General features: G+C 37.0%; 1 protein-coding gene across 4 annotated transcripts in view; it reads right to left on the reverse strand.

Moving 5' to 3' along the window:
* UIMC1 (ubiquitin interaction motif containing 1) overlaps positions 1-15,709 on the reverse strand; it is a 132,303-nt gene that overhangs the window by 42,917 nt on the left and 73,677 nt on the right. For all 4 annotated transcript variants that reach the window (XM_026511040.4, XM_026511038.4, XM_048224303.2 and 1 more), the window contains 3 exons: positions 11,678-11,742; positions 9,350-9,426; positions 4,048-4,151 (listed from right to left, as the gene is read on the reverse strand). In XM_026511040.4, the coding sequence (XP_026366825.1) occupies positions 4,048-4,151; positions 9,350-9,426; positions 11,678-11,742 (246 nt within the window). The remainder of the gene's footprint in view (positions 1-4,047; positions 4,152-9,349; positions 9,427-11,677; positions 11,743-15,709) is intronic.

Raw genomic sequence — 15,709 nt, forward strand, 5'->3', positions numbered from 1 at the left:
CAAATAAAAGTCCTTAAGACAATTCTGCAGAAGCCATTCTTATACCTTCTCTTATTCCTCTCAGTGTTTTATAATCACCATTTTTTCCACAGTTGCCAGTGTCTGAGAGGCAGTTTTATTTTACCTTTACAGGTCAGAGCCAAGAACTCTGCAGTGATTAATTCAACAGTATGCGTGAGCACTGCAGCACTACTGCCTAACACTTGCTTCAAAGGACAGCATGTCCTAACCAATCAATGTGAAACTGTCCCGCATAGCCACTGCATCCATTTAAGAGCAAAGAACACCTGGGCTGTTATTATGCCTTACGAGGGGGAAAAAATAAACCCTCTTCTGGTCCAAGATCAAAACAAGACCAAAACTGCGATGGGTAGATAATTTGAGCTCTGAGGCAACTGGAGTTTTTTTTGGTTTAGGCCATCCCTAAAATCTACTGCTTGTGAATGTGATCCAACAGAGGGAAACAGGCCATCTAAATACCAAGTCGAACAGTTTCTACAACTGCCAGAAAATGTCGTTTTCAACCCACCTGCCTTTTACTTAAAAAGACATACTCTGAAAGCGGACAAAAAAGAAAGATGAAATAGGAACTAACAGTGATTGAATTTATTTTCTATACCAGGCTTGGCCAAGCATTTTCCATACGCATCACTCACAACAACCCAACTGGCAGAGGGAACACTAGGTCTACTATTACAGAGGAGGAAATTGATGTTCGTTTGAAAGGTAAAGTAACCTGCTGATCACAAAGTTAGTAAGTGGACCATCTAGACTGAAACCCAAGATTTTTGTGGCATCAAAACTTCAGTATTTCTATTCTACCAAATTGCAGCAAAAGCAAAAAAAGCATCCTCTCTACTTTGTTGCTGACCCTGCCAGATATTGGGAGACTATCTGGTTCTATTATTCTTCTCTAGAAGGTGGAGAGAGCCAAGTATGTCTGGAAGTTCTAGGTGTTACTTATTCCAAGCTTAGTCACTCAGCTTCTCACAAACCCAGGTTCCTCTGTTCATAAATCTTACAAGGAAAAGTTGTCTTGTGCATGCAAAGCCATCTGAACAGAGGGGAGAAAAATCAATATACCCTAAAATTTGCAAGCAGTCTTGAGTTACTGAAAGTTAATGGCAATTGAGCAGTTACTTGGCATTCTAAAGTTCACTAAGCACAGAAATGTTATATGACATGAACGTCACTGGTGCTCACACCCAGCACTATACTCCTTTGTATTCATCACTAGCTCTATAAAATGCAGAGAAGGTACCTTCAGCTATTAATGTATTCAAGAGGGAATAGTCTATTATTGTCTTATTGTGAATACAAGACCACTTCCAATCACATTCATAGACAACCCAGAGGTTTCTGAACATTTTTATATAAAGTAAGATTTTTTTCAGCACCATTTAAAAGTTCTATTTAAATATTAACTACAACAGACGGACTTCAAGAGGAAAAAATATAAGCGAAGCAGCTTTTATTAGGACCATGCAGTCAGGGATTCAGTCTCTGAAGAGCTGCTTCTACTTCTTTTAAAATACTATACAGTCATTTCTCAAAAGAGGTACTTGGACACTGAATCTTGATCTCTTAAAGGTTGGTCCTTACCTTCTGGACTCAAAAGAAACCTCACCTCAAGAAATAAACCAGGTGAAAATAAACGTCCTACAAATCACCAACCCTCTGTTCCTCCCCCACCCAGTTTCTGTGTAGCTTAGAAAGCTCTTTAGATCTTTCCCCTCTTTCCACAGGACTCAACACAGTTTACTTAAAAACCAACTGACTAAACCAACTGTTTGATTCCGAATAATTTCTATTAACTTTTCTGAGAAAATAGTATCCCCAACCAAAGGATTGTCTCAGGCAAGATATTCAGAAAATATTATTTCCAAAGGAATCTGACCACTGCAGGAAATCAAATCAAGAAGGACTACAATTCTGCCATGCTATTCCAAATAACTCAGATACTGTTGAGCAATTCTCTGTCATTAGTAAGCTAATATCACTGAACAGCCACAATATATTACAAAGCAGTAAAATAATAACTGGTTCCACACACATACTTCTACTTGTGCCAAATCTCTGCTACGCGTTTCATATTCTTTATCTAATTTAATCTTCAAAGCAACCCAGTAAAATAGGCTATTTTTTGTCTCCATTTTACATATGAAGAACTGAAATTCAGAAAAGCATTCCTCTTCTATGCTTCCCTAATGCCATAGACATCTGTCTATCATTATATCTGTCAGACCACATTATAATTATCTATGTGTCTGTCTCCTCCTCTACCAGGACCCTTAGAAGGCAGGGACTGTTTTGTTGTTATTTTGATCTTTGTACCTCAAGAGTCTAAAACAAACGACTGGCACACAGTATACGAACTATAGTGTCTGTCAAATATATGAAATGAATAAAACAATTACTTAATTTGCCCCAGGTCACAAAGTTAAGTGATGGGGTTGGGATCCTTCTAATTCCAATGCTCAAGCTCCTCGTACTACACCATACCACCTTCCAATAAACAAGACATTTTAGGACAAAAGACCCTGTACACAGATTCCAAGATCAAGAGTCCACACCCATTATGATACTATCTTTGTGCTCGAAAATGTTCAGATTCTACCTTTCTAATAAGTGACTTGTAACTAGTAAGTGACTACTCAATGACTTAAAAACTACAGTATCTCTAACATCTTTTAATGGAAACAGAATTCTAAGCCTATTTACAGACATCCACAGATACCAGCAAACAGCAACACTGGAAAGAGAACATTCAATGTGAGAAAGGCCATATAATTCCATCCCTTTGATGTGTAGTGGTGCAGACATATACCCTATAAATTCTAAATAGGGTTCATGCTCTTTGCCCCAAACTAAGAACAGTCTCCTTTGCAGTCATGGATGGGTAAGAAATCAGCCTTGATTAACAAAAGGATTGTAGGGATTCTTCTGTAGTTAAGATGACTATGTTAATAACACTCTGCTCCCCATCCCCATTTAGAAGGTTCTAGTCCCTCCCTGAGAAGCCATTTTAACATTATCTAGCAGGATCTGTCCTCAGTCACTCTGTTGTAGGGAGTGTCACCATCTTCCCTACCACCACTAGCATCAGGGAATCTCAGTCTGTCAGTTGTGACAGATCAGGTTTCAAGGAACCAAGCAGTGTGCATGATTCACGAAAGCAGAATTTCTACCCAGCTACCTGCAATGCAGAGACTAGGGAAGAGATCTACCTCCTATTATAAAAACTGCTTTCAAAAAACCTAGAGTATAAAAAGGAATGAGAATGAAACCTTTATTTTTAAATGCTCAGGGTAAGATATCATACACAAATGTAACCAAAATATTTACTTCCATAGAAAAATCTGTTTAATTCTCAGACTGCTTTAGAGAACAAATTTTAAAGATTCTGAATTCTCTTTTAAAATTCCTGGCAAACTGTTTTTAATACTCAATATGATAAATATATACTGAGAATCTTAATCAGAGGTATGAACTTGTATCAACCACCTTTATGGATGATGCCGGATATGTGAAGTTAGGAAAGGTAAAAAAGCCAATAAAAATCTGCTTATTGTATCATGCTGCTATCCTGACTGCATTTCTGATACCATGTAGAAATTAGGACTGAAAGTTACATATAATATAAATAATAGTGACTTTTTCCAAGTTTGTTCATTTCTGTTAACTTATCAGTAATATAATAGAAAATATCCCAGACTTTGGAGATAAATCCATGTTCAAATTCTAGTTCTAGCATTATCAGCATTTTGAGTATGAGTAAATGACTTAAACATCCTAAGCCTCTGTTTTCCCCATCTGTAACAGAAATAATAAAGCATATTAAGAAATCAAGAAATGGTAACTACTCCTATTTTTAGAAACAGTGCTCAACTGAACTTAACTGTAGTGAAGTGAACTTAACTGTAAGAATCTCTGACATAAGCATCTCCAAGCCTACAACGTTTTGTCACCTAAATCTTTTCAGCCAAGGTCAGTGTTGCATCAGAGAGAGGAATATCAGTAGAAAGAAAAATTATAGAGAATATTCACCTCCTTATCTGCAATTATTATTCTTACTTCATCCAGGATCTCTCTGCCACCTGGAGAGACTTCTTTTTCAAGGTCAAACGTTTCAGGAGAACTTAGCTGTGTCTCTGTAATTTAAAAAGTTAAAAAGTCATTAATTTTCATTTTGTATTTTCATAGTTAAAAAAAACACACACACACCTATTTCCCCTAAGGTTTAGTGTATAATACTGCAGTGGTATTGCAGATCTGGTTTGATTCTTCTTAAAGCTTTAATAAGGCATAATTTATATACAACCAAATTCACCAATTTTCAGTTATAGCTTGGTGAGTTTGTATAATGTATATAATTTATACACGGTATCATTTTTTTTAAAGATACCCATAAACGGTATCATTTATACCATATAACAATCACAGTCAAGATATAAAACATTTCTGGGGGGCCTGGGAGGCTCAGTCAGTTAAACATCTGACTCTTGATATCAGCTCAGGTCATGATCTCAGGGTCCTGAGATGGAGCCCCACATCAGGCTGGGTGCTGGGCATGAAATCTGCTTAGGTTTCTCTCCCTCCATCTCCCTCTGCCCCACCTCCCAACCCCTACCTTAAAAAAAAAAAAATATAAAACATTTCTAAGCACCCCCCAAAATTCTTATGTACTGCTTTGCAGTGAATTCCCCACTGCTTTGCTCCTCGCAATGACCAATCTACTTTACGTTCCCATAGTTTTCCCTTTTCTAGAATGTCACATAAATGAAATCATACAGTGTGCCATCTTTTGTTTTGTTTCTTTGTTTTGTTTTCTTTCATTTAGTATAATGTGTTTGAAAAACAAACTTCTCAGTAGTTCATTTGTTTTTACTGCTGAGTAGTAGTATTCCACTGTATGGGCATATCACAATTTGTTTATCCATTCATCAGTTAATCCATCTGGCTTCTTTCCAGCATAGTTCTGGTCTTAAAGTGTATTTATTGTGACAGAAAACAAAAATGTGCCAATGTTAGTTCTAAAGTTAAAGGGATGATTAGAGAAGACAAAAAAATTAGGAGAAGAAATAGAAAATACATCCTAAACAAAGATACACCTTTCTTTAATATATTCTTTAGGCAGCATCTATTCATTCAACAGTAACTCAACAAATATTTATGAACAAGTTCCAGGCACCATACAGACTACAAGCAATATGGAGATATAAGATGGTGTCCCTCATAGTCTAGTACAGGAGTCAGCAAACTATAGCTCATGGGCCAAAGCCAGCCAGCTTCCTGTTTTTGTAAATAAAGTTTTATTGGAACACAGCCACAACCATTATTCCCCGTATCCTATGGTTGCTTTTGTGCTAAAATGGCAGCACTGAGTAGTTTCAATGGCAGAGTTGAGTCCTTTAGCCCACGAAACTAATATATCTACCTAGTCTTTTAGCAGAAAAAGTCTGCCAACTTCTGGTCTAGACACCTATCAATATAACAAAAGAACAGGGGTGCCTGGGTGGCATAGTCGGTTAAGAGACCAACTCTTGGTTTCAGCTCATGTTGTGATCTCAGGGTTATGGGATCAAGTCCCACATGCGGAGCCTTCTTGGGATTCTCCCTCACTCTCACTCTGCCCCTCCCACTCATGCTCACGCTCTCTCTAAAATAAATAAATAAATCTAAAAAACAACAACAACAAAAAAAAAAACCAGTAACTCTAGTCAAACAAAGACAACAAACCTGAAACAGAAACTTAGAATACAAATCCAGTAAGTCCTTTCTTAACTACTGTATGCACTGTACATCTGACGGATACTTCTGTGCTTCACAAATACAATGAGTGGCCTACGTTGGGCAAATAAAGTACCTATAAGATACTGAGGTATCTTCTCAACATCAAAGAGGAATTAAATACATTTCTAGTGTTAACTATATTTTAATACCTTATAATTTTTTTTGAAAAATGAATACACACACTCACACACACAGATTTTACAACCTTGGTGGAAAAAGGCTTACAGTGCATAAACTTCAAAGTCGTCTTTGTTGGGACCCCCCTCTACTTGCTACATGAGATGCTGCCCAATTCATGAATCATTTAATAAAACTGATGAAAAAAAAAAAAAACCTTCTTTGTCAAGTTTCCTTGAGAGATATTACCAAAAAAGACATTTAGTCTCTTAGAAAATAAGAGCTACTCATTGTCTGCACTACTATAATAATAAAAGTCTTTAATTAAGCTTTCTGTGAATAGCTAAAATAGTCAACTATAAAGAAAAGAGAGCATTAGCTCCTTAGAAATAAGCAATGCTAGGAGCATACACAAGGTGGGCATAAAAGGCTATAATCCTGCTTCTTCAACAAAGTAACTCTAAAAAGATGTTATAATTTTGAGTATCAGATCTCTAGAACTTTCAGAACTATAAGACAAAATAAAAAGGTAAGATGGACTACCACTCAATCTGCATTTCACCCATTTAGAACACACTGAGAACTCAAATTTTCTGGAAAATTTAGATGCATAGCTTCTAAATTACATATTTACAAAGAGATTCAGGAGTCTGGCTCCATGGAGAAGTATTTATACTTCCTTAGCAAAAGGAACAGTAATATTATGGAAACCTTTTGCAATCTCATTTAGAAGTAGTTTTTGTCAGCAAACAGTTGGACTTAATTAGCAAGCTAATGACAGCAAGTCATGATCATAAAAGTTATCTAACCTCAGGCCTGAAGGGCCTGCTTTTTCCTCTCTCATTAACTAGGGCTTTCAAAATTATTGTATTTACAGGTTCCTCCTGCAAGATCCCTAGGCAACATCACATGCCATCATCCTAAACAGACGGAGTGACTTCCAACAGGATAGCTTAAGTCAGCAATCCAAGATGGGGCAGTAGGGGGTTGGGGGTGTTGTAAAGTTTTCTTTTCACAAAGATAGCACAGCATTCCTGAGTGCCCCTGCCAAAATCAGAGCACTTGGTAGTGAGGTCTCTTAGTGGGTATCATCAGGTAGTAATTCAAATACATTTTATATTAATTAAGAGACCACTTTTAATAGAAAGCAACATAATTAAACTTAAAAATAAGTAAAGAAGTCCTTTTATGATATGCTGCCAAAGGTTTATAAATGTTTACAGGTCTTTCCTAGAAGAATATGTAAACTAAGTTTAAGTCTCCATAGGAAAAAGAAGTTGAAAGAAACCAAAATAAGAAAACTATGTGTCTCCATGACCCTGATAGGTTCATATGAGACCTAAGGGAAAACTAGGTATGACTATGGTAACATGTGTACAATACTTACTGCCCAAAGAGTTTAAACATTGATAAGAAGTCCCTCAATCTCTTATGAATGGGATTACTGATATATATAATTGGCCTCACTTATAAGAAAAGCAAAAAAAGAAAATATAAGCTAAAACAAATTTCTTAAAAAGTAGTGGTTCATATCACAAAATAATTCTTCATATTATACAATGATTCAACTCAAGAGTTCCCTTAGATAATGGGTATCTTAGTTCATTTAAAATTATTTTGTCGGGGGGAGCTGGGTGGCTCAGTCAGTTAAACGTCTGCCTCTAGCTCAGCTCATGATCTCAGGGTCCTGGGATCCAGCCCTGCATCAGGCTCCTTGGTCAGCCCCTCCCCCCACTCCTGTACGCTCTCTCTCAAATAAATAAATCTTTAAAAAAATTAAAATTAAAATTAAAAAATAAAATTATTTTGTGTGGGGCACCTGTGTGGCTCAGTCAGATAAGTGTCTGATTTTGGCTCAGTTCATGATCTCAGGGTCATGAGACGGAGCTCCGCCTCAGGCTCTGCACTCAGTGTGGAGTCTGCTTCTCCCTCTCCCTCTCCCTCTGCTTCCCCTGCCCCCTGCTCGCTTGCCCTCTCTCTCTCTCTCTCTCTCAAATAAATGAATAAAATCTTTTAAAAAAATAAAATTATTTTGTGTATCAAGGTGGAGTGGGAGATACAGATACTGGGATATTCACAGGGATATGTCACAGGGATGTCACAGTGACAAAAAGTAGAGCAGAAGGAATACAGTCTACAGTACTATAAAAGTGTTGTAGGGTGATAAATGGTAGGTACACTCATGGTAAGCATAGCATAACACATGTCAAATCACTATGTTATACACCTGAAACTAATGTAACATTGTGTATCAGCTATACTTCAATTAAAAATAAATAGGGATGCCTCAGTGGCTCAGTCGGTTAAGCATCCGCCTTCAGCACACGTCATGATCCCAGGGTCCTGGGACTGAGTGCCACATCGACTCCTCACTAAGCAGGGGAGCCTGCTTCTCCCTCTGCCTGCCACTCCCCCAGCTTATTCTCTCTCTCTGACAAATAAATAAAATCATACATACATATGTGATATATATAAATAAATAAATCATATATATGTGATATATATATAAATAAATAAATAAATCGGGACATCTAGGTGGCTCAGTAGGTTAAACATCCAACTCTTGGTTTCGGCTCAGGTCATGATCTCAGGGTTGTTGCACTGAGCCCCAAGAGTCAAGCCCCACATCAAGCCCCTCATCGGGCTCCTTACTCAGCAGAGTCTGCATGAGATTCCTTCCCTCGCCCTTCCCCCCCCAAAATAAATAAATCTTAAAATAAATAAATAAAATCCCATTAGCAAAAAAATTTTTAATAAATAAAAGTTTGTTGTAATTAAAATAACAAAATTATTTTGCATGTCAAAATGTATTCATGTGCAACTCTGAATGAGCATCTCGTGCACCTGAAGTAAGGTACACATGTCTTTTCATCTCTACAATTAACAAAAAGCACAGTACTTAACCAGGTTAAGGGTCTTATCTGAGATTAAAAATAAGTCAATGCCAGAACTGTGCACAAAATTCAATTTCTAGACTCCCTCTGCTATAAGGAGTGAATGGCAATGTAAAACTAGTAGAAGGCTCTGAGAAAACTCTGCTTCATGACAGGCAGATTTGAGGACAGCCCAATCTGGAGAACCCACAGACCAAAATACAGAGTACTCTTGCCTCTGAATGTACAGGTAAGTGCTATTCCTGATGCTGTGCTGCCATCTCTGATGAGGCTGGTAAGCAAACAAGGAGACAAAAGAGCATATTAACTTCAAAACTAAAATATCTCTGAGAAAAGATGGAGAAGCAGAGCTAATGTCCATTAAAAAAGTGTGTGTGTGTATGTATATGTGTGTATACATGTATATATGTAGAGGACATAAACATACATACATCAATCACACATAAACCTCCTGAAAGTGGGTTGGAAAACCCAGAAAAATTAATAAGCACAAAAAGGTAGATAGCTAGGGATCAGAAATTCAGTAAGATCAGTGGGGTGCTTACCAGGACACACAGTGATTTCCTCTGCAGAACTCTCTGGCATAAGGACTGAACTTCTCTTACTGGTCAAAGCAGCAATGCTGAAAAAGAACCAAACCCCAAGTGAATCCCAGTATAATAAATCAGAACACAGGGCCAAAAGCAATGGTGAGTCATTTACAAAGCCACAGGTAATCCGATACCTGCCGTCCAATACCACAAAAGCACAACAGGGAAGCAAGGAATTGGTAGTGAAAACTCCAGGCCAGAAATGGGGAAAATAAATATGCTTACAACTCTGGTTCCAGTGAAATCACTGAACCAAAAGAACCCCCTTTTTGAGTCTTTACAAAGGAAAGTTGAAGGGTAAGGACTATCTGTGAATACTCTAGAAGACAAAAACTCCACTCCCATATAAGAATGTCAACAGGGGGCACCTACTTGGCTAAGTAGGTTAGGTGTCTGACTCTTGGTTTCGGCTCAGGTCATGATCTCATGGGTTGTGGGACTGAGCCCTGCGCTGGGCTTCCTGCTCAGCGGGGAGTCTCTGCTTAAAGATTCTCTCCCTCTGCCCCTCTCCCTGTGCACACACTCACACGTGCTCTCTCTCTCTCTCAAATAAATAAATACATCTTTAGAGAGAAAAAAAAAAAGGAACGTCAATGGTGTTTTATAGCCTCAATCTCAGCCTTCTGAAGGTTAGAGATTTGTAAACTCATAATAGAAAATATGGAGATTCTCTTGACAACAACACTCAATTTTCCCTTACCTTGCAGTTAAATTTCCTCTTTATCTCAAGATGTGGCTTTCCAAGCAACAAAAAGTAGGTGCACAAACTGCCCTACAGCAAAACCTGCCCACACAAGTTAAATATCTCTTCTGAGAGTAACATAGTTATGAACCACTCCCATCATTAAACCTTCCAGTTTACCCTGCCTGTTCATGGAATGCAATCTCTTCCTGACACAGGACCACATGGCTGAGAGATCTGAGCATCTGAGCTCCCCCCGCCATGCTTCACAGAGCTTTATGACTAGTCTGATCACGTATGCAAGAGGATGCTTAAAAAATAAAACCTCACGTCAACCAAGAACCACAGAGAAGAGAGACTAACCATCACCGATTCATGACAAATAACTAAATCCTGATAGGAAACCACAAGTGATTTCTCTTTCTAAATAAAACATCTCATAACATTTGTTGTAAACCCAAGTCAGACACAGTTTACTCTGCATGTAACATTAGGGCTCTATTCAAAGGGCCCATCACAAAACAATTTGCTGACATTTATAAAATGGGCTAATCAATTTGAAGTCAAACCACATTGCCTACAGTTCCAACTCTCTCCTGGTGACAAAGCATATAATCATTTATTAAAACTTACATCTGTTCTGCACAGGCTCACCACAACAAAGCAGAGGGGCCTGGAAGAAGCAAAAGGCCTATTCCAGTTAAAACCACTTCCAAAATCGTCTTAACAGCAGGAGAATCAAACCAAAACCATATTCTTCAACTCAGAAAGAAGTACCTAGTACGATCAACTTAACCAAAACCCTAAGAAGCACCAGCAAAATACAGCAAATGGTAATTGGGCCTCAACTTCCCTATGAGAGGTGTAGGTCACTCAACACAAAATTAACCTCTTGAGTAATCCCCAGAGGTCAACTACCAGATAAAAGGGAAAATTATAAACCCGATCCAAATGAAAAGTGCAGTTTGTAATCAATCAACCACCCATCAATCAATCAGCAAGAATAATTGAGGAGGTAATACAAATATAACAATTTAAGGGAAAAATAAGATACAATCAGATTATAAGTGGCATAAGACAGGGAGTGAGAGTGACCCATGATCTTTGTGACCTGAATAATAGGAATAATAAAAAACATAAGTCTTAAGAATAGACTTAAAAGATGTATACAATTTGGACATCCAGATAAAATTAGCATAAGCAAAGGGAATAAAAAAAGGGGACAGGAGAACTAGAAGGGCTGTAAAGAAAAAGAAACTAGTGTAGAGCCTTCAGATTGGCATAGGAAGCTAGGTTGAGAGTAGCAGGATGTAAACACTTTGGTATAAATGGGGTATGTGCCAAGATGGCTAGACTATGCCAAAAACAAAACAAAACAAAAAAACACCACCACCTTCAAAGATCTCTTCTACTCTAATATTCCAGGCTTCTGTGAGATACAGATTTGAGAACTAGAAGATCATGATTTCTCTTAGTCTGTGCATATAAAGGAGCTAAAAGATCCCTGGCAAGCGGTCCCTGTACAGTCTCACTCACGTGCTTCATCTGTCTTACTCTGACACCACCAGGGAGTTCAGACCTATAACAACTTATAATCTTACCTTTGTGAGGCAGGTACAGAGTTTCCTTCTTCAGAAGTTTCTTCGACAAATACCCCTTGGGAAGACTGCAAAGAAATACAACATCCTAAATATACAGGCACAGATGAACTTGTTTCTCCTCTTAAAAAAAAAAAAAATTGCTCAGCATTATCACTCAGCAATTAGCAATAAGAATAAAACATTTTACAGAAGTCAGTAAGTTTCAGTAAAAAAAGAGCATATCCTGTGGAGTCAGACGAGTGGGATTTACATCACAGGTGGATCACCCATTAACTCTGTAATCGAGGGTGTCACATCTCAATCTGTTTCCTCATCTTAAAAGTTATTAATGACTGTCTCACAGACTGTTATTGTGAGAATTTAAAAAGGTAATATATGTGATGTACTTTGTAAAATGCAAGACACATAAATATTAATTGGTGAGTCAAATGAATTATGATTTCAAGAAAAGCAACTATAAAGTTCTATTCGTGGAAGGAGGAAATATAGAGAAAAGCCCAGTTTTCAATGGAAATATTCGACTGGGAAAAACACCGCAATCTGTGAAAGAAGTCTCTCTGAACACAACCAAGCCATAACACAGACATCCCAAAGGGAAGGCTATAAACATTCCTTTTGCTACAAGTCTGCCACTATGATTTTAGTATCTGGCTACAGGGATGTCTTTTAAGAAATGTAACAAATAGGGACTAGATTTTTAAAAAGATTATTTTCTATGATTAATAGTAAAGTTGGTGCAAATGTCAACTCATTAAATGTAAGTGCACAGAAAAAGCAGCTACTGCTGCCTTAGGGAAATTTCTGAAGAAGTACTTGAGCTGCGAGGCTTCTTCTAATAGATATAAAGCTACTAACTGAAGTTTTCAGGGTCTCCTAACAGCATATAAATAACCTAAACAAGTTAGGCATCTCTACACCACTCAGGCAAATGATAAAATATACTAAAAAACAGAAATAGCTGAGATGAGCGTTCATTCAAAGGGAAGATAAAGCTGTACAATGATCAGAAATGCAGTCATTATGAAAAATGAGGGTTGAACAAAACTGTCAAAAAGACTAAAATACCACAGCAATAAATACATCACCTTGAACTCAGGAGTGACAAAAGTTTCATTACTGAAATATCAAAAAAAAGTAGATACTGACACCTAGTGTCCATTTAATAGATTTTACCATCTTAGAATAACTACAGTTGATGAAACTTGGGCTTCAGAAGCAATCAAGGCAATGGTGAGTTACAAGATACCTCCATCTCTACCTTAGGCTAAAGCATATCTTTACCTTTCTTAGCGTTATTTTTTTTTTTATTACTGTACACCTATTAAGTGCCAAGCCTTTATGCAAATCACTTTACAATGCATTATCTCCTTTAATCCTCACAAGAACCTTTTGAGGCAGAAATAATACGTTTTTTTTGGAAATGAGGAAAGTGAAACTTTGATGAGTTAAATAATGTACCCGAAATTACAGAGTTGGTCTAAAGTGGAGCTAGAATCGGACTCTAAAATCCATGTTCTAACCACTATGTTATGTTATTTACTCAAATAATCTTCTTAGAACCATTTCAACATAGAATCCCAAGAATGTCTTCATCTCAATACATCATTTTTAATTTCTAAATTTACACCTCAATGACAGCAATCTGAACATAGGGGTAAACTGAGGTTCTTCCAGAATATGAAATAACATAGCAAAACAAGCAAACAAAATTTTATTAGAATATCCAAATCTAATCAAGTTGAACGGGGACGCATGATATGAATATAACTTAAACTAAGGAAGCTGTGGCCTAATCAAGACATTGCATTCTGCCTAAGAAATAATATGTTAATGAAAAAGGAATGATAGTCTGCAATGAATCTAAAAAAGAAAAATCCAAAGATTCAGAAGCAAGCACCGTCTTTAACACTGTAGACTGGGAAGTAAAAATAAACAAACACATCATCTGGTCACCAGAGAAATGTCCTCTATTATCAGGTACTAGTAGCTTATCGGTCTTTCCATAGACTAGCTGAATGATCCCTTAATTATTACCATTTCCTGATTACTATTTTCAGCCCTTTAGGTACCTTCTTCCTAGAAGGAGGTACAGTAGATGGTGGACCTGAATATTCTGGTCACCAAAAATATCTTCCATAATAAATTAACAAACTGTCATTTGGTATACATATCAGCTTGAAGTTTGACTAGTCAAAGTCACTTTTTACACCCCCCACACAATCTTGCCATTTCTGAAAAACAAATTCCAGTATCTGGACTGAAAAATTAAAGATCAGACCTTAAAATATAGTGACCACATCAATATGCTACTCCTCCACTTCCCTGCTATACAGCCATCAAGATGACCTCTCCATCTTCATTAACAACCTCTCTATTGTTTCTGTGATGCCAGAAATTAGTTACATGATTCTAAAGCTTTTATAACCTTCATATACACTTAAAGTTATTTGACCCAAGGTGATAAGTCCCTAGTTCTGGGAACTTTTTGCTATCTCTATCAACCAAGGAGTCTCACAAATGGGCAGTTCCAGCAAAGTCATAATCAATAGAAAACATTTAATAAACACGTAAATTCTTTCTACCCACAGTTGCTGAAAGCAAAAGACCAATATTAGTGGTGAAATTACAATGTAGACTTTCATTATTTGCCTATAAAATTAGTAAGTTTATTTGTTTTGCTTTGTTTTTTAAAGATACTATTCTACGTTGGCAAGACTGCAGTGAACTAGGCAGTCTCATACATTGCTGAAAGGAAGGAGTACACATCTGAGCACCTTTCTGAAATGCAATTTGGCAATAAATAGGAAGTCTTTTTTTTATGTTCATAGCTCTTTAATACAGAATTTTTCTTGCTCCCTATCTCTAAGAATACTAATTTTATTATTTTATTTTTTAAAGATTTTATTTTTAAGTAATCTCCACACCCAACATGGGGCTTGAACTCACAACCCCAAGATCAAGAGTCGCACATTCCACCGACTGAGCCAGCCAGGCTCCCCTAAGGATACTAATTTTAAATAAAACAACATTTTATTTAAAAAGATATTTATCGCAATGAAAATATCCAACAATAGGAAAAGGGTTAAAATATTATAATAAATTCATACGCCAGAATATTATGTAGTCATTAAAAGTGTAATCTACAAATAATTTTAACATCAAAAGAAAATGTTTACATAATGTTAACTTAAAAATACAAAAATATGATAGAAACCATATAAAAATAGGTATAGAAGATAAGATGAAGGAATATATCACTGGAAAACAGGATTGTGAATGCTTTCAACTTTATTCTTTTAAACTTTTCAGCATTTTTCAATACTTCTAACTAATTTCCAAAATTAATGTTAATGACAATGACTATACTGGATACGTACTAGGTTGTCTCCCTGGTCTCCTTTTACTGAGACTAGTATGTCACCCCCCCCACTATATTATAGTAGTGGACTTGGCCATTTGTACAATTTGACACAGACCCCACTTTAAGCCACAGTCAATTGGGCTGGTGAAGGCTATTAACTCCAAAGGGCCATTAAGTCCTTTCCTAGAAATCTGAAATTCGTATTAAGAAAGAAGAAATCTCCTTTAACCTGTATTTCAGTTTGGGAGCTGTAGGATCAGTGTCTTCCACCTACCATTGTGAAAGAGAAGCAATTGAAGCCAATATGCAGGGGAGAAAAATGAAGCAGATACAATATAGCAATGAGATACAGAAAAATTACAGATGATATTCTAGACCCTGTACCTTTCCAGGCTTGGTTACCAACCTGTTTTAGAATTTATGAGGCACCCTGTTTCCTTATGATAAAGTCCTCTTTTTAATTAAACCAGCTTGATTTGATTGGTTGTGGCCAAATAGTACCAATCAATAATGCTATCTGTAGCATCTGGTGGCCAGTTCAGGGAAGTTAGAGAACTTCAGTCTTTATAGGGCCAGCCATTAGGTTCTGAATACTTCCAGGCTATTCCAAAGGCACTGCTTTCAAACCTCAGAACTTGACACAAGTCTATGCTCTACAACTCTGGCCCCTG

The sequence above is a fragment of the Ursus arctos genome, unplaced genomic scaffold (assembly GCF_023065955.2).
Source record: "Ursus arctos isolate Adak ecotype North America unplaced genomic scaffold, UrsArc2.0 scaffold_15, whole genome shotgun sequence".
Classification (NCBI taxonomy): Eukaryota; Metazoa; Chordata; class Mammalia; order Carnivora; family Ursidae; genus Ursus; species Ursus arctos.